At 38.9% G+C, this 25,493-nt stretch overlaps 1 protein-coding gene across 2 annotated transcripts; it reads right to left on the reverse strand.

Annotated features, from left to right (window-relative positions):
• Positions 1-6,122: 6,122 nt before the first annotated feature.
• On the reverse strand, positions 6,123-25,023 carry LOC129559290 (uncharacterized). 2 transcript variants are annotated; one of them, XM_055430896.2, is made up of 6 exons: positions 24,689-25,023; positions 15,096-15,184; positions 14,465-14,591; positions 13,780-13,860; positions 12,676-12,758; positions 6,123-8,024 (listed from the first exon to the last, which is right to left on the reverse strand). In XM_055430896.2, exons 2-6 carry the CDS (start codon positions 15,126-15,128, stop codon positions 6,600-6,602), a joined length of 1,749 nt encoding a protein of 582 aa, XP_055286871.2. In that variant the 5' UTR covers positions 15,129-15,184; positions 24,689-25,023; the 3' UTR covers positions 6,123-6,599. The 2 variants fall into 2 exon arrangements, with proteins under 2 accessions (XP_055286871.2, XP_088695154.1); XM_088839028.1 differs by having other exon boundaries at positions 24,845-24,970.
• Positions 25,024-25,493: the final 470 nt, after the last annotated feature.

The raw sequence follows: 25,493 nt of genomic DNA on the forward strand, positions 1-25,493 counted from the left end.
TTAGAAAAGGCAGATGAACCAGAGATCAAATTGCTAACATTTGGTGGATTATAGAGAAAGCAAGGGAATTCCAGAAAATATCTACCTTTGTTTCATTGACTATGTTAAGGCCTTTGACTGTATGGGTCAAAACAAACTGTGGAAAACTCTTAAAGAGATGGGAATCTTACCTGTCTCCTAAGAAATCTGTATGTAGATCAAGAAGCAACAGCTAGAACCCATATGGAACAACTGACTGATTCAGGATGGAGAAAGGAGTAAGACAAGGCTGTTTACTGTCACTCTGTTTATTTAACTTATACACAGAGAACATCATGGGAAATGCCGGGCTGGATGAGTTACAAGCTGGAATCAAGATTGCCAACAGAAATGTCAACAACCTCAGATATGCGGATGATACCACTCTAATGGCAGAATGCGAAGAGGAACTAAAGAGCCTTTTGATGAGGGTGAAGGAGGAGAGTGAAAAGGCCAGCTTAAAACTCAGTATTAAAAAAGATAAGATCATGGCATCCAGTCCCATCACTTCATGGCAAATATAAGGGGAAACAGAAGAGGCTTCCCAGGTGGTACAAGTAAAGAACCTGCCTGCCAATGCAGGAGACATAAAAGATGCAAGTTCAGTCCCTGGGAAGACTGGGAAGTTTCCCTGGAGAAGGGAATGGCAACCCACTCCAGTATTTTTGCCTGGAAAATTCCATGGACAGAGGAGCCCAGTGCGCTACAGTCCACAGTGTCACAAAGAGTCAGACATGACTGAAGCAACTTAGCAGCATGCAGAAGGGGAAAAGGTGGAAACAGTGACAAATTTCCTCTTCTTGGACTATAAAGTCACTGCAGATGGTGACTGTAGCCATGAAATTAGAAAGACAATTGCTTCTTGGCAGGAAAGATGTGACAAACCTAGACAGTGTGTTAAAAACCAAAGACAACACTTTGCTAACAAAGGTCTACATAGTCAAGGTTATGGTCTTTCCAGTAGTCAGGTACAGATGTGATAGCCAGACAGTAAAGAAAGCAGAGCACTGAAGAACTGATGCTTTCAAACTATGGTGCTGGAGAAGACTCTTGAGAGTTCTTTGTAAAGCAAGGAGATCAAACCAGTCTATCTTAAAGGAAATCAACCCTGAATATGTCTTCAAAGGACTGATGCTGAAGCACCAATACTTTGGCCACCTGATGTGAACAGCTGACTCACTGGACAAAACCCTGATGCTGGGAAAGATTGAAGGCAGGAGGAAAAGGGGATGACAAAGAATGAGATGGTTGGATGGCATCACTGATTCAATGGACATGAACTTGGGCGAACTCCAGGAGATGGTGAGGGGAGCCTAGTGTGCTGCAGTCTGTAGGGTCTCAGAGAATTGACCATGACTTGGCAACTGAACAACAATAAATTAGGCTGGTGTTATAATTTTGGTTTATTAAAGATTGCAGTCTATTTTAAACCAAAAAAAGTTGACCTAACACCATGTAAGACTGAAATACACCAAATACATGAACATGAAGGAAATCTAAGGAACAGATTAACAGAAGTAAGAAGAAAAACTGAGTATTTTGAAATGCATGAATTGTAGAGTACAAAAATTATATTTCAATAAAGCTGTCTTCCCAAAACAAAAAATTGTGACAGTACCTACATCACTGAGTAGTTACGTTTTAAAACTTTAATGCATGAAGCACCTAGAACAACATTCAAAAACATTAGCTACCATTATATTTTTACTAGTTTTAAAACCTATTGTCATCAAAAGGAAATGTAATGAGACTTCCCTGGTCCTCAGTAGTTAAGAATCCACCTTGCAATGCAGGGGACATGGGTTTGATGCCTGGAGTAAGTACGCCCACCAGCAGCAACTGCTGAAGCTTGCTCCCTCACTCTGGAGCCCCTGAGCTGCAACCACTGAGCCACAATCACTGAGACCCTGTGTCACAGCTAGAGAATTTGTGCACCTCAATGAAAGATCCTGCATGATAAAATGAAGATACTGTGTGCCTCGGCAAAGACGTGAGGCAGCCAAAATAAATAATTTTACAAAGGAAATGTAGTGTTGTTGATGTTAGTAAATATATTACTGGCATGGAATAGTCTAGGACTTGACTCAGGTATATATATATAAGAATTTGTTAATAAAGCAGCAATTGCAAATCAATCTGTCAAGGAATTTTTCAGTAAGTCGTACTACAATTTTTTTCATATTTCTGTAGGAAGGTAAATTGGATCTATGTCAGTCCACATAGCAAAATACATTTCATGAAAATTATATATTCAAATGTTAAAAGTAGTACATTTCAGAAGAAATTTAGAAAATTTATATATAATCAAGAATTTGAGACTTTTTAAAGCAAAGTAGCAAATCAAGAAATTTTTAAAAACAGAATCCTTAGTTATATTAAAAAATTACAGCAAAATATGAAAAATTAAAGTAGTAACCACTAGGTAAATGTAAACACATTTGATAATGTATGTGAACCTTCTGATAAAACATGTTAGTACATGAGGGTTTTAAAAAATTTCAACTCTCAAAGGCCACCCCCTGAAACCCACAACAAACAAGACTACCAGAGAAACTGTGGTACTGTTCCTGAGCAGACAAAGAATGCCTGATATCAGTGCTATTTTAACATACTAGGGGAAGTCCTAGCCTGTTTTGTTAGATATGAAAAACAAACCCAGAAATACATATTTAAAGAGAAAACTTTTTCTTCAAATTTACATATCTCTATTGAAAGAGATATTTCAATTTCTACACTTAAAATTCCAAAGGAACCCAGTGTTATTAGACTTTAGCATGGTATCCGTGTAAATAAAAAGCAGTGGGAGGAAACAAAGGCCTAACAACAGGATTGACTGAATGGACCACGACTTCGAAGATGAGCAGGCTCATCAGTATGGGGAGAATTACTACAAAATCTCTGAAAATCTTTTTGATGAACATCCTGCAGGGTGAGCCTTCAACCCGTGTTGCCCTTCCAGCCTATAAACCCCACGCTAGACCTGGTCCCACTTCCAGCCCCGAACCTGCGTGTGTGCCGCCTTCCGCCCAGAGCCTGGTCACAAACCTGTTTCTAGCCTCAACCTCTTTCCTTTGGTCCAATGCTGTCTCCACCTGCCTCTCTGGGTGGAGCCAAAGTCCTACCTGCATCCAGTCGTGAGGGAACTACTTACAACTTGTGTGAATCCGCCTAGTATGGCTGACATCCAAAGCCCTACGCTTTTTTTTTCAAGGTGGGGTAAGGGAAATGATGCAAGAGATTCATGTTGTCTGTGCCTCTCCCTGTGTGATTAGCTGTGTGGTGGTTAGTCGCATCCCGGCTAGGTGAGGCCCTCAGTGAACCCGAGTGTACCATGCTGGAAGGAGGGCGTCTAAGGACGAGTTCCTAGTAGGAGGCTTCAACGGGCCTCCTTTGGGAGGCCTGGCTTGCCCTGCTGATAACTACCCAATCAGTTGGTAAAAATTTTCTATTTTGTTTCTTGGAACCACTTTATTGAGACATAATTTGCCTACCATACACTACACCTATTTAATTTATACAACTCAATGTTGTCACAATTTTATCATCTTTTCACTTCAAAAGCAGCTTCTGGCTGTCAAATCACCCACTTCATTTCCCTCTATCTAAACAACCACAAATATACTTTCTCTATATGTAGATTTGCATTTTCTAGATTTTTCATATAAATAACTATTTTCACTTAAAATGTTTTTCAAGGTTCATTCATGTTGTAGCATACATGGCTCACATCATCTTGGCTTTGGAGAATTTCCATGTGAATATACCACTTTGTCACTCACTGAATAACAAAAGCTGGGACCATATTTATTTATCTTGCTCAGCACTTGACGACACTGTCACTAGCAGCCAAGCAGAATGAGGTCAATCTGCAGTAGTGATCTCAACATTGCCCACAAGGTCTCAGATTCAGGCAGTTGTAAGAAATTCAGTGGGTAGGTCTTTTTAAAAATATTTATTAGACTGTATTGGATCTTGGTTGCAGCATGTGGGATCTTAGTTCCCAGACTAGGGATCAAACCCGAGTCTCCTGCATTACTTAGCCCCTTGTCCAGTGGTCCTTAACCCCTGGACCACTGGAAAAATCTCTAGGATACTCAGGTCTTATTTCAGACAATTAGGCTACATCTAAAGCCAATCTGTGACCCTTAGTCATTGCAAATAATTAAAGGGGGCAACAGATGGGCTGAGTCACAATGTACACACCCCAAATTAAACTACAACATGACATATTCCTCCATACATACAAATGTGTAACACAAAAGTGCACATGCAATTTTTGTTCAGGATTTATTGTTAAGGTTGATCTGGATTATCATTATCATTACAATGGTTTGATTAAACCTCAATAAAGTATCATCAAGCAGCTGCAGAGGTGATAGCCAAACTCAACATAACCCAAGGCTGCTCAAGCATGAGAACTTTGTCAAGGCTAAAGCGAGTTTCTGCAGGTCTGTATCTGCACCCAAGACCCACACTCAGGAACTGCCACTGATGGCATCAAGCACAGCAGATGATCAGGACCAGATTATCCAGACAGGATAATTTTACAAAATTAATAGACATACCATATCCCTCACCTTGGACAGCATGAAAAGAAAGTTAGTCGATCAGTCATGTCCAACTCTTTGTGACCCCATGAACTGTAGACCACCAGGTTCCTCTGTAAGTGGAATTCTCCAGGCAAGAATACTGGAGTGGGTAGCCATTCCCTTCTCCAGGGGATATTCCCTACCCAGGGATTGGACCCAGGTCTCCTGCACTGCAGGTAGATTCTCTACCGTCTGAGCCACTAGGGAGGTCCTCACTGTAAATGAAGTTGGTAAGCACTGTACACATTTAAGCACTGTCTTCACAATGTGAAGACAATGTCAATCCAACAAAAGAATACAGCAGGTTAGACAAGGATAAAGTGTGTATCCTGTAGGTCCACTTTAGACCCAGTTGTAAACTGAAAGTGTAGTCACTATACTGGCCTGATCTAGCCATGAGAGTGAAGAAAGACACACCATGTGCAAGAATTTGTTCTTGTTGTTTAGTTCCTCAGTCGCGTCGGACTCTTCCCAAGGTCAGAGCCAAATCACAAGTGCTTAAAATAGATCTACAGAACCCCCAGAACTCTACACCTCTCAGCAACTCTAAGATTTCAGACTCAGGGTGGTATTTTTCAAATACTCCATGTTCAGTTTCTCTTAACTATGAAACACCTCATGTTTATTAAGAATGAGGAACAATCTAATGGAAAATGATGACTCTACAACTAACTTCTTACATTCATAAGGTTTTTCTCCACAGTGAGTTTATAAGTGAACATTAAAGTATTTAGCAGAACTAGAATTTACACAGGAAAAGATACATTGGATGTCTTCAATAAATAACCATGTAAATCTCTAAGAACAAGTTAAAATTACTTTCTTTTTCCTAAAGGTATAAACTGTAAAAAATAGTAAAACTACCCACATAGCTTAAATTAGTAGGATTTCTGTCTACTGCAAGATCTCCCATATTTAAAAAATATTAATTTCACTGAGGAAAGAGTGAAGGGCTGTCCAGGCCTCTTAATATTATAATATGGCTTCACTATGAGTTTTTTAATTAATTTATTTGGTTGCTTTGAGCCTTATTTGTGGCACATAAGAACTTTGTTGCCTCATGCCAGATGCTTTGTTGCTGTGCATGGACTCACTAGTTGCAGTGTGCAGGCTCAGTACTTGTAGTGTGCAACCTTAGTTGCTCTGTGGCATGTGGGATCTTAGTTCCCCAAGCAGGGATTGAACTCGGGTCCACTGCATTGAAAGGCAGATTCTTAACCACTGGACCACCAGGGAAATCCCTACTGTGATATCTTACAAACCACTTGTGAGACTGACATCCTTCCCACATTCGTAACATTTGTAGAGCAGCTCCCAAGTGTTGACCTTTCACGTTGTTGAAGTGAATCAGAAAGACAAAAACCTTTCCTCTGTGCCTTACATTTATAGGGTTTCTCTCCAGTGTGAATAACTTTGTGTGTGGTAATGGATGGACTGGTACATATTTTCCCACATATATTACACTCAAAAGTCTTCTGCCCTGTATGAGCTCTAAAATACTTAAGAGAATTCCTGGCCATCCAGTGGTGGTTACAGCTCCATGCTCTCACTCCCAAGGGCCCAGGTTTAATCCTTGGTTGGGAAACTAATACCCTACAAGCTGCATGGTACAGCCAAAATGAATAAATAACATTTCAAAAATGCTTAGAAGCAGCAAATGCCTCCCCTCATTCCGAACATTTATAAGGTATCTCACCAGTGTGAATGCACTTGTGAATGGCAAAGGGTGATGAATTCGCAAATCTTTCCCCACACTTATTATACTCGAAAGGCATCTTTCCATTATGAGTTCAAAAACATTTAGTAAGAGACTTCCCTGGTGGTCCAGTGGTTAAAACTCCACCTTCCAATGCAGGGGACTTGGGTTCAATCACTGGGAACTAAGATCCCACATGCTGTGGGGTGCAGCCAAAACTTTTAAAAAAATGTTTCATAAGATATGAGAAAGCAGCAAGGGCTTTTCCACATTTGTCACATTTCAATGGTCTCTCTTCAATGTCGTTTTATATGGTAAGAAAGACTTGAGAAGTGAGAAAAAGTTTTTCCACATTCCTTACATTCATATGGTTTCTCTCCAGTGTGAGTTCGTTTGTGTATGATAAGATATGAAGAAGTGGTAAATGTTTTCCCACATACATTACACTCAAAAGGCTTCTCTCCAGTGTGAGTTCTAAAATGTATAGTAAGATATGAGGAATTAGCAAAGGCCTTCCCACATTTGTCACATTTAATAGTCTTCTGTGCAGTATGAGACTGTAGATGTCTAATAAGGTGGGAAGAAGAAGCAAAGGCTTTCCCACATGTGTCACATTTAAAAGGCTTCTCACCAGTGTGAATTCTTATATGTCGAGTAAGGCCTGAAGATCGAGTGAAGGTTTTTCCACAAGTGTCACACTTAAAAGGCTTCTGTCCAGTGTGTGTTTTCATATGTTCAGTAAGGCCTGAGGATCGAGTGAAGGTTTTCCCACAAGTGTCACACTTAAAAGGCTTCTCTCCAGTATGAGTTTTCATATGTTCAATAAGGCCTGAGGATCGAGTGAAGGTTTTCCCACATTCCTTACATTTATAGGGTTGCTCTCCAGTGTGAGTTCCCATGTGAATGTTAAAGGGCAGAGAATGCTTGAAGTCTTTCCCACATTCCTCACATTTGTAAGGTTTTATTACTGTGTGAATTTGACTGTGAACACGAAGGTATGAGGATAATCTAAAGGCTTTCCCACAATCCCTGCATTTGTAGGGTTTTATTCCAGTGTGAATTCGACTGTGAACACGAAGGTATGAGGACAATCTAAAGGTTTTCCCACATTCCTTACATTTGTAGGGTTTTATTCCAGTGTGGATTCGACTGTGAACAAGAAGGTATGAGGAAAACCTAAAGGCTTTCCCACATGTGTCACACTGAAAAGGCTTCTCTCCAGTGTGTGTTTTTATATGTTGTCTACGGCTTAGGGATGCAGTGGAGATTTTTCCAGAGTCCTTACATATGTAGCATTTGTTAGCAGTGTGAGTTGGCACATGTGCACGAAGGCTTATTGAGTGAACAGAAGTTTTTCCACATTCCTTCCATTTGTAGAGCTTTTCTTTATTGTGAGCTCTCACTTGTGTCCGAAGGTAAGACTGATTAACAAAGGCTCTTCCAACATCTCTGCGTTCTAAGGCTTTTTCTTGTATGTTAGATTTCCAGGGTACAATATCTGGAGTCAGCATGACAGCTTTTCCACACTGATTAAACATGAAACATTTTTCTCCGGTAAAGGATTTGCTGTGCAGAGTAAGGAAGTTTTTCCCATACTGATTATCTTCATAAGGGTTCCCTTCATTTTGAGTACTCCTGTGTGTCCTAAGGCATGAGTGGTCACTGAAGTCTTTCCCACATTGCTCACTGTCATAGAGTTCCTGTACATTATGGCCTCCTGCCTGTGGAGAAATGGAAGGATGATGATTCAAAGATTTCTCAGACTCATTGACTCCTCCTACCCATCTCAAAATAGAAACATTATTATAATGATGAATGATTTATACCATCTCCATTACATTCATACTATTCTTGCCCTGTTGATTTATTTCAATTTAAATGATGGAATCCTTCTGTAAGAATTATGTGCCATATACTCTCATCCTAAAAGAGTTCTACAGGGGACTCCCTGGTGGTTCAATGGTTAAGAATCCACCTTCCTATGCAGAGGACGTGGATTCAATACTTAGTCATGGAACTAAGAACCTATATGCCATGGAGCAACTGAGTCTGTGTGCTGCAACTAGAGGGAAAGTTGACACAATGCAATGAAGACCCACAGTAGTCAAATAAATAACCAGTCAAAATAAAGTAGGGGATTGGTTCAAGATGGTGGAATAGAAGGATGTGCACTCTTCTCCTGTGAGAGCACTGAAATTGCAACTAGCTGTTGAAGAACCATCGACAGAAAGATGCTGGAACCAACCAAAAAAATATATTCCACGTTCAAACACAAAGGAGAAGTGGCAACAAGATGGTGGGAGGAGTGCTATCATGATAAAATCAAATCACATACCCACTGCATGGGTGTCCCACAAACTGGAAAACAATAATACCAAGTAAGTTCTCGCACTGTTGTGAAGGTTCTGTGCCCGATGCAAGGCTTCTCAGCTTCCAGATCCAGCAAAGGGACTAGGAATCACCATGGAATCTGACTTTGAAAGCCAGTGGGATTTGACTGCAGGACTTCCACAGGACTGGTAGAAACGGAAACTCCACTCTTGGGAATCACAGACAAAATCGTGCATGCACCAGGACCCAGGAGAAAGGAGCAGTGACCCCACAGGAGACTGAACAAAATCTACCTGCTAGTGTTGGAGGGTTTCCATCAGAAGTGTGGACCACCAATGGCTCACTTGAGATGGGGGCACTGGCAGCAGCAGTCCTGGGAGGTGCCCCTTGGTATAAGTCCTCTTGGAGGTCACCATTAACCTTACCATAGAGCCTGTAGACTCTAGGAGTGGGCTGCCTCAGGTCAAATAACTAACAGGGAGGGAGCATAGCCCCACCCATCAGCTGACAGTTGGATTAAAGTCTTACTGAACAAGGCCCTGCCCACCAGAGCAAGACCCAGTTTTTCCAACTGCCAGTCTCTCCCATTAGAAAGCTTACACAAGCCTCATGGCCTTATACACCAGAGGGCAGACAGAAGCAGCAAGAAGAACAATTCCTCAGCTGTCAGAACAGAAACCACATCACAGTAAGTTAATCAAAATGAAAAGGCAAAGGATTATGTCTGAGATGAAGGGACAAGATAAAGCCCTAGGAAAACAATTGCATGAAATAGAGATATGCAACCTTCCAGAAAGAGAATTCAGAATAGTAATAGTGAAGATGGCCCAGGATCTCAGAAAAAGAATGGGGAAAATACAAGAAATGTTTACCAAAGACTCAGAAGAACTAAAGAACAAACAGAGATGAACAATAGACTAGAAGATATCATAGCAGAATAACTAGATAGGATATGTGACCTGTAAGACAAAATTACAGAAATCACTGGCACAAAAAGAATATAGGAAAAAAAAAATGAAGACAGCCTAAGAGACTTCTGGGATAACATTGCTGCTGCTGCTGCTGCTAAGTCACTTCAGTCTTGTCCGACTCTGTGTGACCCCATAGACGGAAGCCCACCAGGCTCCCCCTTCCCTGGGATTCTCCAGGCAAGAACACTGGAGTGGGTTGCCATTTCCTTCTCCAATGTGCGAAAGTGAAAAGTGAAAGTGAAGTCGCTCAGTCGTGTCCGACCCTTAGCGACCCCACGGACTGCAGCCTACCAGGCTCCTCCATCCATGGGATTTTCTAGGCAATAGTACTGGAGTGACTTGCCATTGCCTTCTCCACTGGGATAACATTAAAATGCACCAAAATTCACATGATAGGGGTCCCAGAAGGAGAGATCTGAGAAAACATTTGAAGAGATAATAGCTGAAAACTTCCCTAACATGGGAAAGGAAATAGTCAACCAAGTCTAGGAAGTGCAGAGAATCTCAGGCAGGATAAACCCACAGAGGAACACACTGACACACATAGTAATCAAACTGACAAATATTAAAGACAAAGATATTAATAAAATATTAAAAGCAACAAGGGAAAAACGTTGCTTTTATATACAAATAATACACAAGGGAACTCCTGTAATGTTATCACCTGATTTCTCAAAAGAAATTCTATAAGCCAGAAAGGAATGGCCTGATATATTAATATTTAAAGTGATGAAAGGGAAGAATGTACAACCAAGTATATTCTACCCAGCAAGACTCTCATTCAGATTTGACAAAGAAAAGTTTTAGACAAGCAAAAGTTAATGAGAATTCAGCACCAGTAAACCAGCTTTACAACAAATGCTAACTTCTCCAGGCAGGAAACACAAGCAAAGGAAAATACCTACAAAAAATAAACCTGAAACAATTATAAAAATGGAAATAGGATCATACATATCAATAATTACCTTAAATGTAAATTGGTTAAATGCACCAACCAAAGCAGATTGGCTGGGTGGATGAAAACATGCACATATATGCACTTCCACTTACCACATCACTTTACTTAACCACCTAAATTGCATGTAATTCTTTTATATTGTTAGGTTAATCATGTGTCCATTATAGCTTGCAATTATAATTATCTTTTATTTTTTGTCTGGCTATTGGTTGTGAAAATTGATAAACATCCTTTACTATTGTGATTATGTAACTATTATTCATTTTAACACTATTGTATCATAATTGGTCAACAGAAAATAATAGAATTCTATATTACTAAAATTACCACTTAATAGAAAAACCTGTAACCACTTTTTTTTATCCAGATGACTTATCCATGAATTATCTTGGAATTTTTTAGAAAATGTGCAGCTATTGTTTTTTTCTCCAAAGCTCCAGATGTGATTCTAATGAGTGGTCATGTTTAAAAATAACTGAACTATATGATGAGCTTTTACTTTTATATAATTTCACATTTTCTTTTTCATATTCAGTGCTCCCATTTCACTTAGTTTATGTTTTCCAGTTTTTTTTTTTTGTTCTTTCTCAAGCCTTTATGAAGCGTAGTAGAAAAGTTTTTGCATACATATATACATGTAAATAGTATGTATAATATATATTTTAGAAACTTACAAATTTTTGATTAGCTAAAACATTTATGACATTTTGGTTCTACATGTTTAAGTATAATACAATGCTAGATTTCTAATTTATATTCACTCAAAACTCTGACATAGATCCATTTATTCTAGAATCTAGTATTACTGCTAAAAGCCGAGAAAGCTTACTATTTTAGTTGTTTTTTTAAATAAATTGAATGAAGCTTGAAACGTTTAATCCAATTCTGAGAATATAAAGAAATATTATGTTGCTAAAAAAAAATTAACACGTGATACAACATTATTAGTTAAAGTACAGATTTTGTTCAAATTTCACAAAATTTTATGCTAGTGTCCATTATTTGTTATTCAAGATTCCACATTGTATTTAGTTGCATTGAGCAACTTCAGCTGCATGCAATAAGTTCTGATAAATTTTCTTTTCATTTTTATTGTTACTAATATTTTCTAATTTTCCTTCTTATGGCTTCTTAGCTACACCTATCATTTAAAAGTGGACATTTAATTTCCAAATACATGGGGTTTCTGAAGTATCCTTGATATTAATTTCTCATTTAAATGCTTTCTTCTCTGCCATCACCTTCTGTGTTTTTTCAGTCTTTTAACTTTATTGAGGCTTTCAATGGCTAAGTTAAAGATCTCTCTTGATAAATGTCACATTGCACTTGAAAATATGAGGGTTATTTTCAGTTATCTCTTGATATTGATTTCTAACATAATTCCCTACAGTGACAAGAGAACAGATACTATGATTTCAATACCCTTAGAGCATGAAATTTCTGCACCTTGTTTTATGTCCCTGGGTATGTTCTAGTGTCTCCTGGTTTATAGTCTATGGGAACCTGAATAGTTTGTATCCTGCAGTTGTGTGAAAATTGTATAAAACTTAATTATGTTGAATTGGTTCATAGTGTCTTTAAGGTCTACTATACCCTTCTACTTTTCCTGTGTTCATTCTATTAATTTCTGAGAGTTGATATTGAAACTCTACTAAAAACCTTAATTTTTATACCTGAAACAATAATTGTAGTATATATAGTGTATAAATGTAGTACACATATGTAACTTTGTTCTGTATTTTCCAAGCCTCTGGTAAATGTGTTATCATACTTTCATAATTAAAAAAAAAAAAACAACAAAAAATAAACCTGTTTCTTAAAAAAGAAAAAAAAGGCTTCTATACAGCTTCATCGAATTGTTTTGAAAACTCCATGTCTAATTTATATAGGTGGGAATGATTCCTTGTGGGAATTTTGAAGCAACAAGTATCAACCTAGGGACAGGATATCCCCAAGCTAGTCATAATCAGAATTTTTCGAGAGATACTGCTATCTCCAGGGTGAATGCCTTTGATCTCAAATGTCTATCACTTGTGCTCATATTCTAACGAAAATCCTAAAATTATCTACATGGAAAATAAGAAATATTTTTTTGAAACTTAGTGATCTTACCTTTTGTATCCCATTTGACATTTTTTTCCCAAAAATATTCTGCTGAATTCCTGAGTCTTTGGCTTTAAGTTGCATTCCCCACTCTAAAAGAGAATGACAAATTTAAGACTTTGCAAAAAGAAGTGGATGTTAAAGGAAGTAAAAACAATAAGGCTCAGTTTTATGTTTTTCCAAATTAAGCATATCTTTTAAAAAGGCAAGACAGATTTGGGGAGTTTGATTATGTCAAAAGCTAAGTAGTAATATATGTATATGTAGTCAAAATTCAGCATTTGATTTAAAAGACAAGTCTTTGAAAATTAAATATGAAGGAAAGAGACAAAGTATTATCAGGGAACGTTCTGGACAAAGAGTATACATCAAAATGTTAAAATTAAAGAAGAAACAAAATGTTATTTTATGAGATCATTGGAAATTCTGATTAAATGGAAAGTAAGTACATATGCGGAGAAGGCAATGGCAAGCCACTCCAGTACTCTTGCCTAGAAAATCCCATGGATGGAGGAGCCTGGTAGGCTGCAGTCCATGGGGTCGCTAAGGGTCGGACACGACTGAGTGACTTTACTTTCACTTTTCACTTTCACACATTGGAGAAGGAAATGGCAACCCACTCCAGTGTTCTTGCCTGGAGAATCCCAGGGAAGGGGGAGCCTGGTGGGCTTCCGTCTATGGGGTCACACAGAGTCGGACACGACTGAAGTGACTTAGCAGCAGCAGCAGCAGCAAGTACATATGAGGGGCTTCCCAGGTGATGCTAGTGGTAAAGAACCTGTCTGCCAATGCAGGAGACACAAGAGACATGGGTTCGATCCCTGGTTGGGAAGAGCCTCTGGAGGAGGGCACTCCAATATTCTTGCCTGGAGAGTTCCATGGACAGATGATCCTGGTGGACTACAATCCAAAGAGTCACAACGACTTGGACATGAGTGAAGTGACTTAGCACTCACATACAAGTACATATGAGAAGCTGAGGAAGGTACAGAGCATCAGAAACCAATGACCTCAGTCTTCTGAGAGAAAAGGACATCTTAACAAGTTGCCTCCTGATAAATTAAAAACACACTGAAATTTTATTAACATGCAAAGCTCTTTACAATCACTCACCTTGGAGGACTCCTTTCTCCACAGTATTCAACTCTTCTTCTTCCAACCAAGAGATCAGAGTAGGTTTGAACACCTGATATCCTGTTCATGAGGAAAGATCTACAAATAGAAATAGCCCTCCAAACAAGACAAACCTTCCCATGAATTAGGTCCAGTATCTAGCCAGGTCATTAGAATGAATGTGGTATTAATAATATTCCAAAAGAGATATAAAGGTGAATAGCTTCTCTTTCTGTGTCTCAGAGAGATCATCTCCCTGGCCCCTGAAATACACGTTCAGACCTATACGTACATTCACAAAGCACTAAGACTTTTATTAAAGTGGGAAATGAAATAAGTGCAAAAAGAAATATTCATTCTCATGGAGAAGGCACTAAACTAGTGGTTCCCAAATATTGGTGTGCTTGTTAAAACACAGATGACTGGGTCCAAATTCCAGTGTTTCATTCACTATGCCTTAGGTGAACAATTGAGAATGCACATTTGTAAAAGAGTGACAGTAATGCTGTTAGTTTTAAAACCATATTGTTACAGAAACCATACTGGGTTAAAACTCATTCATGTAGAGACAAATGTCTACTAGTTTCCATTGTGTTCAGATTGACATCACCCATCTTGGAACACAGATGGTACAGCACATATATGTCTGTCTCCTAAGAGGCTACAGGAATGATAGTGGCTGTACCTGCTGTGGTCAGGTTCTTGTAGTTCTCCAGCATCACATCTCTGTATAGCTTTCTCTGAAAGTGGTTCAGTAAAGTCCACTCTTCCTGGGTGAAGTTCACAGCCACATCCCCAAAGGTCACTGAGTCCTGAACCATCATATACATACTAGCTTCAGTAAAGTAAGATCTTCAACAGTGTTCAGTGGGGAATGAAGTAGGAAGACTCAATATCAATAGAGGGCTTCAAGTTCTCTCATCATCTCCCCCATGACACAATGGTCTTCTTTCTATCTACACTTATTTCTGATCAACATGGAACCAGTAACACAATTCTAAGCAAATTACAGATATTTTTATAAGCTGATGAATAAATAAATTCACTGAGAAATACACACTATCATTCCTTATCATGTCAGAACAACAGGCAAAAAAAACCCCAAAACAAAACAGGAAGTTGCACTCATGAGACAATATCAGAAGGTAATTATTGAAATATTATGATTATTCAGAACAATCCCTCAGCAATATGAAAGCTTCCACTTTGGGAGGCAATTCAACAGGGATTCAGACAGACTTTATTTAAGTAGCTCAAATGTGTCCATCTGGTAAATGCAGTAGGTCATTTTGTACAAGGATACACTTTCTTCTTACCTGAGAACAATTTCTCAAACACTCAGTTACCATCCTGTTTGCTTCTATCTTTTCCTCAGGAAGGCAGAAAGAGTCCTTAGCAAGAATACCTAGGAGAAGAAAGAAGGCATGAGAACCCAGAATTGATCATAATTCCCACAGTCCTTGCCTGGAAATCATTCCACTTTAGCTTAAAATTTCCGAATATCCCTGCGCATTCAGAAAAATCTCACAAAGAGGAAAGTTGGTGAAGTAGGAGGACACTGAGCTCACATCCCTCTCAGGAACAAATAAAAAGTACATCTACATGTGGAGTAAATCTCACTGAAAACCAACTGGACATCAGCAGAAAGATGCTTCTAAAACCAAGTCTGTAAAAATGATCCACACAGAGTCAGGTAGGAAAGGAAGGGAAGTGGTTGGGGGTCCACCAGGAAGGGGACACAGAAGAGGAATATCATGAGCTTGGAGGTTTGAACCACACATTGGATACTGCAAACCTGTAGTCTGACATCAGGAAGACAAGTTCCCTTAGCTGGTTTGAAAACATGTGGGACTTACAGAAGGGCTGTAAGAATCCAAGATTCCACTCCTGATGAGAATGCACAGCTTGATTATTTCCAGGCCAAGGTGGAGGAAGCAGGCTGAACCTGCCTGAAGCTCAGGTCGGTTTCTAACTAGGGAAAAGTGTTTGCTGCCAAGGAAGAGTGTACACTTGGGGGATGTACCAGATTTGGACCCAACACCTCATCTGAATGGGGTGAAGGAGTATACTGCTGGCACTTGCTGAGGTGGTGGATCGCAAGTCGTCTGGATCTGTGACTGGCTTCCTAGACAGTCTCGGTGTGTGTCTGGCACACAACAAACCTCCTCCTCTATCTAGCTGCTGAGAGAAAAGAGAGTGCACACTTGGAGGGAACAGAACCAACTCAGACTCAACAGTCAAGACTTCTGCCTCCAGCACACTGGGACCTGCCCCTGCCCCTGCTCCTGCTGACAGGACACTGACAGTCACTGTGCACAGAAGAACCAGCCCACAAAGGATTCTGACTCTAGCCCTTCTATCTCCAGCCCAACTCTAATTCTATCTTCAACTATCACCCAACAAGGTGACAGTTGCCAAAACACCCTGAGGAAAGACTTAACATGTGCTCACTTTGTTTTTTAAAATGTTATTTATTTATGGACATGCCACACAAGTTGCTGGATCCTAGCTCCCTGACCAGGGATTGAACCCATCCCCCTGCAGTGGAAGCACAGAGTCTCTATCACTGGACCACCAGGGAAGTTGTCCTGTGATTACTTTAGATCCAGCCACCAATCAAAGTTATGGGGTACACGAAAAATGCATAAGGGTTGTCCCACAAAAGGACACACCTTCAAAGATGGGATAGGCAACTGTTTCACTTAATTTCGTAGTGACAAAGAAAGTTAAACAAAAGGAGAAGACAGAAGAATTTGTTTCAAATGAAAGGACACACACAAAACCCTGACAAACAACTAATTCACTGAAGATAAATATAACAAGGGGCTAAAGCAGTAGTAATAAGAATGCTAATTGAACTTGGGAAAAGAAAGAAAGAACACAATGAGAACTATAACTAGAAAATATAAAAAAGAACCAGTTAGAAGTGGAGAATACAATAACTGAAATGAAAAACACACTAGAAAGGATTAACAGTAGATGGGGTGACATAGAAAGTATAAGTGATCTGGAAAATAGAATAACAGAAATCACTCAATTGGAAAAATCAGAAGAGAAAACAAATTAAAAAAATAAGGACAGTCTAGGAATTCCTTGGTGGTCCAGAGATTGGGACTGAGCACTTTTACTGCTGTGGACCAGGGTTTGATTCCTGGTTGAGGAACTATGTATCTTCAAAGTCACATGGTGGGGCAAACAAACAAACAAAAAACAGTTTAAGGATCTTCTGGGACAACACGCTGCATTCTAACATTCTTATTGGAAGGGTCCTAGAATAAGGAGAGAGAAAAGGGTCAGAATGTATTTGATGAAATGATGGTTGAAAACTTCCTGAATCTGAAGAAGGAAACAGATATTCAGGTGCAGAAAGTACAGAGTCCTTAACAAGATGAATACAAAGAGATTCGTACAAAAAAATATAATAATAAAATGCAAAAGCTAAAGAGAAAATTCTAAAGGCAGCCAAGAGAAAAACAAAGAATCACATACAAGGGACCCCTTTAAGCTATCACCTGATTTTGCTGCAGAAACTTTGCAGAACAGAAGGACAATACATTTAAAGTGCTGCAAGGGAAAAACCTACAACTTAAGATACTCTACCCAAAAAGGTTACCATTCAAAACTGAAGGAGAGATAAAGAACTTCTCATTCAAGCAAAAACTAGAAGTGTTCATCAATACTAAAAGAACCCAAAGAGAAATGTTAAAGGGTCTTCTCTAAGTAGAAACAAAAAGACTACAAGAAGAAAGAATGTATAGGAAAGGATAATCCCATTAGTAAAGGTAAATATATAGTAAAGGCTGTAGACCAAGGGTTTAAGTAAGCTAGCATGAAGATTAAAAGAAACAGTAACTACAATAATCAGTTAAGGGATAAACATAAAACACAACACTGAAAACAAACAATGTGGAAGAAGGGAGCAAATAATTTAGAATGTGCTTGAAATTAAATGACTATTAGTTAAACACAAGTAGATCTAGTTACAGGTCAACATATGAACCTCATGGTAACCACAGATTAGTAAAGCTAAAGACATACAAAGATTGAAAGTGAAAGGATGGAAAAAGATATTCCACACAAATGCAGACAAATAAAAATCTGAAGTAGCATTACTCAGAGCAGACAAACAAGACTTTAAAACAAAGTCCAAACAAAAGACAAAGAAAGGCATTTGGTAATGATAAAAGCATCAATACAAGAGGATATAACATTTGTTAACATATACGGCTTAACATAGGAGCGCCTAAATGAATAAAGCAATTACTTAGTCATAAAGGGAGACATTGACCATAATACAATAAAAATAGGGAATTTTAATGCCCAACTTATATCAGTGGACACATCATCAAGATAGAAAATAAGTAAGAAAACAATGGTACTAAAAGACACATTTAGGCCAGCTGGACTTAATAAGATAACTACAAGACATTCCATCCCCAAATAGCAAAATAAATATTCTTTTCAAGTACACATGAAATGTTCTCCAAGAGAGATAACATGTAAGCTCGACAAATTTAAAAGGATAGAAATTAGAAATCCTTAGAAAAGGATTTTTTTCTGACCACAATGGTATGAAAGTAAAAATCAATTACAGAAAGAAAAATAGGAAAAGAAAAAGCATGTGGAGACAAAGCAACATGCTACTACAAAACCAATGGGTCAATAAAGAAATCAAAGAGGAAACTGGAAAATACGTCAAGACAAATGAAAATAGAAACAAAACTTCACCAAATTTATGGATGCAGCAAAAGCAGTTAGAAGAGAGAATTTTATGATAGTAGGCCTATCTCAAGAAATAAGAAAAAACTCAAATAAACAACCTAATTTAATACTGAAAGGAATTAGAAGAACAAACAAAGCCCAAAGTTATCAGAAGGAAAGAAATAAAAAACATCAGAGAGGAAATCACCTGAGAAAAGATCAGTGAACCCAAGAGCAGGTCTTTTGAAAAGATAAACAATGTTGATAAGGCTTTAACCTCGCTCATCAAGAAACAAGAGGAAAGAGGGTACCAAACAAAAGCAATAAAAAATTGGAGAGGAGAAATTACAACTGATATCAGAGATGCAAATAATTATAAAATAATATTATGGAAAAAAAAAGAATTCTATGAAGTTATATGCCAAAAAATTGCACAATCTAGAAGAAATATATTTCCAGTGTCACACAATCTTCCAAAACTAAATCAGGAATAAGTAATCTAAACAGATCAATTACCACTGCTGAAACTGAATTAGTAATCAAAGCCCTTAAAAACCAAAGTTCAGGGCAGACAGTTTCACAGGGGAATTCTATGAAACATAAAAAGAAGGCTTAATACTTATTCTTTTTTGCCATGCCACATGGCATGCAGGATCCCATTTCCCTGACCAGGAATTGAACCCACACACACTGCACTGGAACAGCAGAGTCTTAACCACTGGCATGCCAGGGAAGTCCCTTTAATACCTACTCTTATCAAACTATTATGAAAAATTGAAGAGATAGGAACACTCCCAAATTCATTTTATGAGACCATCATTATCTGATGCCAAAATCAGAAAAAGATAGCATAAAAAATTAAATTACATGCAAATATCTCTCACGAATATAGATGCAAAAATTCTCAACAAAGTATCAGCAAACTGAATTAAAAAATCTATTAAAAAAATCGTTCACAATGATCAAGTGGGATTTACTCCAGGGATGCAAGTATGATTCAACATCCGAAAAATCAAGTAATGTGATATACCACATTAACAAAAGGAAGAATAAAAATCACAAGATCATTTCAATAAATGCAAGAAAAATATTTTACAAAACTCAGTATCTAATCATGATAAAGACTCTCATCAAAGCTGGTGTGTAGAGAACATATCTCAACATAACAAAGGCCATTTATACAAGCCCACAGCTAACACCATATTCAGTGGAATACAGAAAGTTTTTCATCCAAAATCAGAAGTAAGACAAGGATACCCACTCTCACCACTTGTATTGGAAGTCCTGGCCACAACGATCAGATGAGAAAAAGAAATAAAAGCCATTCAGATAGGAAAGGTTGCTAAGAGTCAGACATTCCTGAGCAACTAACACTTTCACTTTTTCATATAGGAAAGGAAGAACTTAAATTATCACTATTTGCAGATGACATGGTACTATATGTAAACCCTAAAGTCTCCACCAAAAAACTAAAAATAAATGAATTCAGTAATGTAGCAGTATACAAGATTAATATACAGAAATCTGTTGCTTTTCTATATAATAATAACTGCTGCTACTGCTAAGTCGCTTCAGTCGTGTCTGACTCTGTGCGACCCCATAGACGGCAGCCCACCAGCCTCCCCCGTCCCTGGGATTCTCCAGGCAAGAACACTGGAGTGGGTTGCCATTTCCTTCTCCAATGTGAAAGTGAAAAGTGAAAGTGAAGTCGCTCAGTCGTCTGACTTGTAGCGACCCCATGGACTGCAGCCTACCAGGCTCCTCTGTCCATGGGATTTTCTAGGCAAGAGTACTGGAGTGGCTTGCCATTGCCTTCTATCAGATACAAAAAGCAAGAAAAAAATCCCATTTAAAAATGCATTAAAAAGAATTAAATTACTAATTTAGAATTAAAAAACTTAACAAAAAAGACCTATACTCTGAAAACTATAAAACACTGAAGGAAACTGAAGATGATATTACAAAGTGGAAAGATATCCCATGCTCATGGATTGGAAGAATTAATACTGTTAAAATGTCCATACTACCCAAAGCAACTACAGATTTAATGCAATCCCCAGAAAAGTACTCATGACAGTTTTCACAGAACTAGAACAAATAATCCTAAAATTTATATGGAACCAGAAAAGATGCTAAATACCCAAGGCAGTCTTGAGAAAAAAGATCAAAGCTGGAGATATCACATTCCTTGACTTCAGATAATACTACAACACTACAGTAATCAAACAGTATAGCACTGATACAAAAAAAGACACACAGAACAGAATACAGAGCCCAGAAATAAACCCACACACTTATAGTCAATTAATCTACAACAACAAGAGGCAAGAATACACAATGGAGAAAAGACAGTCCCTTCAATAAATGGTGCTCAGAAAACTGGACAGCTCATGTAAAAGAATGAAACTAGAACATTTTCTCATACTATGTACAAAAAAACTCAAAATGGATTAAAGATCTAAAGGTAAGACCAGAGCTATAAAACTCCTAGAAGAAAACACAGGCAGAACAGTCTGTGACATAAATCATAAAATTCTGTTTTTGGATCTGTCTCCTAAAGCAAAGAAAACAAAAGCAAAAATAAATGGGATTTAATTAAAAGCTTTTGTACAGCAAAATAAACCATCAACAAAATGTAAAGACAATTTACTGAATGGAAGAAAAACATCTGCAAATGATATGACCAATAATAGGTTAAGATTCAAATATATAAACAGCTGTACAACTCAAAATCAAAAAAACAGTTCTATTAAAAAATGAAGGGAAGCCTTGAAAAGACATTTTCCTAAAGAACACATACAGATGGCCAAGAATTACATGAAAAGATACTAAACAACATTCATCATCAGACAAATGCAAATCAAAATCACAATGAGATATTACCGCACACCTGTCAGAATGGCTATCATCAAAAAGACCACAAATGATAAATTTGGTGAAGATATGAAGAAAAGGGAACCCTTGTATTTTGTTGATGTGACTTTAACTTGGTGTAGCCAGTAGGGAAAACAGTATGAAGATTCCTCAAGAAACTATAATATGATCCAGCAGTTACACGCCTTTGGGTACATACCCAAAGAAAATGAAAACAATAATTTGATATAAATTTATTTTAGTTGGAGGCTAATTACAATATTGTAGTGGTTTTGCCATACATTGACATGAATCCGCCACAGGTGTACATGTGTTCCCCATCCTGAAACCCTCCCCATCCCATCCCTCTGGGTCATCCCAGTGCACCAACCCCGAGCACCCTGTCTCATGCATCGAACCTGGACTGGCGATTCGTTTCACATATGGTAATATACATGTTTCAATGCCATTCTCCCAAATCATCTCACATTCTCCCTCTCCCACAGAGTCCAAAAGACTGTTCTATACATCTGTGTCTCTTTTGCTGTCTCGCATATAGGGTTACCATCTTTCTAAATTCCATATATATGCATTAGTATACTGTATTGGTGTTTTTCTTTCTGGGTTACAAAGACAGTAATTTGAAAAGATACATGCACCCCAATGTTCACTGAAACATTATGTACATACGGAAGCCAAGATATAGAAGCAACCTAAGTATCCATCAACATATGAATGGATAAAGAAGTTTCACAAAATAAAATATCATTCAGTCATAAAAAAGAATGAAATTTTGCCATTTGCAACAACAGTGATAGACCTGGAGGCTACTATGCTTAGTGAAACAAGTCTGACAAAGGCAAATACTGTATGTTATCACTTATATGTGAAATAGAAAAAATGAAGGAAATGAATAGAACAAAACAGACTCAGAGCTATAGAGAACAAACTAGTGGCTACCAGTGGGAGGGCCAGTAAGACTGCAGTAGGGAATTAAGAGGTATGAACTACTATGTATAAAACAAAAAAGATACGAGGATATACTGTACAGCACATGGAATGTAGGTGATATTTTATAATAACTTTAAATGGAGTATGAAGTGAAGAAGTGAACTGAAGTCGCTCAGCTGTGTCCGACTCTTTGCGACCCCATGGACTGTAGCCCACCAGGCTCCTCTGTCCATGGGCTTCTCCAGACAAGAATACTGGCGTGGGTTGCCATTTCCTTCTCCAGGGGATCTTCCCAACCCAGGGATCGAACCCGGGTCTCCTGCATTGCAGGCAGATGCTTTATCCTGAGCCAGGAGCAGGTTGGCAAATGGAGAATAACCAATCAAAATACAGAGTCATTATGTTGCATACCTGAAACCAATGCACTACTGTAAATAAATTATACTTTAACAAAAAAAAAAATAAAATCGACATTGCAACTCTGAGAGAAACACACTCAAAACCAAAAACTAAAAGCCTCACAAGTACACACTACTTCCATGAAGTACCAGGGAAGCCCTGTCCCATCTGGAGCCAGAGAGATAAATGGTGTGTCATGCTACCCACCAGGCAAAGAGTAATCGGTCATTTCACAGGGAAGGAAACATAAACGCTGAGTAATGTGACTTTTTACTTATCAAGGCAGTAAAATACACGAATAGGACTATGCAGCAACTCTCCTCATGCATACATACTAGGAAGGTGTCTTAGAAAACAGCATTCTCTAGATCATTTCAGCTTCTCTTAGATAAACAAGCAACACGACTGCTCAGAACCACACCAAAGAAATCTGTATTTTAAAAACAGAACCTAAAGCTGAGTCTCTGAAAACAAAAAAAGCATTAATGACAAATGACCATGGGGCATATGATGGGCTGCTATGCTGCAACACTGATAGTGAAATTTGCATAAATACTCTTTCCTGAATCATGATCATTTCAGGGTAGCTTAAGAAGATAAGTGGATAGGGCCATCTCCATCCCTCTGAAGATATGGTTATCTGGAGCTCAGCTTCGTATCAAGCACAAATCAACAAATACTAATTATCAGTCATCAACATGATAACTTAGTTCCTTCTGTGCAGAAGACATACACGAAAGCTACTAAAACTGTATGCTCTACAACAAGAGTATCAGTAACATCAACTGCCATTTATTGACAACCATTATGTACCAACTATCTCACTAGGACCTATAAGTTTGTTTTATATCTGGAACAACTTTAGTATTTGAATCTGCTCTTTCAATTGTAAATTGCATATGTTCTAAACACTAATCTGGGCTTCCCTGGTGGCTCAGCTGGTAAAGAATCTGCCTGCAATGCTGGAGACCTGGGTTCAATCCCTGGGTTGGGAAGATCCCTTGGAGAAGGGAATGGGCTACCCACTCCAGTATTCTGGCTTGGAGCATTCCATTGACTGTATAGTCCACGGGGTGGCAAAGTGTCCGACATGACTGAGCGACTTTCACTTTAAACACTAATCAAGGGATTTCCCTGCTGGTTGAGTGGTTAAAACTCTGCACTTTCACTGCAGGGGTCATGCGTTCAATCCCTGGATGGGAAAATAAGATACTAAATGCACAATAATGAAGCATATCTGATAAAAATTTAGGGTGCAGCTAATTCTGGACACTTTAAATGAAGAAAGCAACATAAAAAGTCTCATTTTAAATCGATTACATGCTTAAGTAATACTATAGTATATACTGGGCTTCCTTGATGGCTCACATTGTATATGCCTGCAATGCAGATCCCTGAACCAGGAAGATCCTCTGGAGAAGGGAGTGGCTACTCATGCCAGTATTCTTGCTTGGAGAGTCCCATGGACAGAGGATCTTTGCAGGCTACAGTCCATGGGAGTCTCAAGAGTCGGATATGACTTGAAATACAATGAAGTGTTAGTTTCAGATGTACTCAAAGAAGATTCAGTTACACATATACACACAAGAGCCTTCTGAGATGCTCTTCCAGGGTTGGAATCCTCCTATCTGGCTCAAATAAAGTGGTCCAACTCTTTCTTAATTTTTCGTGAAAATTTACCCATATCCTTCCCCCGAATCATATATATACTAACATCCCACCTCATCTCTTCAAAATAATTTCTCAGACCTATCTCAGAGGCTGACTCCTGGGCAACAGTTCCCAGGTAAAACACTGAATAAACTCAACTCTTTCATTTTCAGGTGAACATCTTCACACTCAAGAGGAGTACAGCAGGATCACTAACTTCAAGATAACCAGAAGGTGCAGGGGCCTGGGTAACCTGAATCAAACAGTGGATATTCATGATCTCAAGAACTAACGTCACAAAGGCTTTCGAACAGGGAAGCACAGTGTATGACAACACCCCGAAAACTCCCCTTACCGCACGTACGACCTGGATGAATGCGGGGCCTTATGTCCCGAAAGATGTAAGAGAGAGGGGCCAGGCCTGCCAAGAAGACCTCTCGAAAACTCGGACCAAATCAGTCCTTTAACGCGCTCCTTGTATCCCACAGCCCTTCCTGAACGCGGGCCTCACCAAGGACACGCTGAAACACAGGACGACCAAAATCACGCCTTCCTAGAAGCACGGAGCCACCGGACGGAAGACCGACACAGACAGTGACGCCACTTCCGCCTCCTACTTCGGCCGTGGCGGGGTGGAGTTATGAGGTTGGGGCTGTCAGTCCAATTCAGCCATTGCAGAGAAAACTTGCCGTTTCTCCCAGCGTTGCGGGTGAGGGGTCCTGCGGTCGATTCAGTGCCGGGGGTGGGGGGTGGGGGGGAGTGGGAGGGTGCTGGAAGCAGAAGCACTTCCAGCGGATGATTCCGAGGCTAAAACTAGGCCCGTGGGCGGGGCTGCGAGTGGAGGGCGGGACCCATGCCCGGAAGTGATGGGGAGGCGAGACGAGGCGCAGTCCCGGGTTTAGGGGTCAGAAGGGAGAGGCATCCAAATGGATGGTCTTCGAGAGCTTTTGTACCTGTCTGTTCTCAGCTCCCTGGAGCCCTTAGAGTCTCCTATATTGATAAACCTGCCAATCCGAGATATGGTCTATCTCCTCTATTCAATCAATCTCGTATTTAACGTTTATTTTTGCCTTTTTTTTTTATGAAGTTAGGACACCTTGCTAAACTTAAATTATTGACTCCTTTGAGTATTCTAAGTAGTGACATTTTCCTGTAACCTT

The sequence above is a fragment of the Moschus berezovskii genome, chromosome 8 (genome assembly GCF_049115385.1).
Source record: "Moschus berezovskii isolate FMDL1 chromosome 8, NW_MosBer_1.0, whole genome shotgun sequence".
Classification (NCBI taxonomy): Eukaryota; Metazoa; Chordata; class Mammalia; order Artiodactyla; family Moschidae; genus Moschus; species Moschus berezovskii.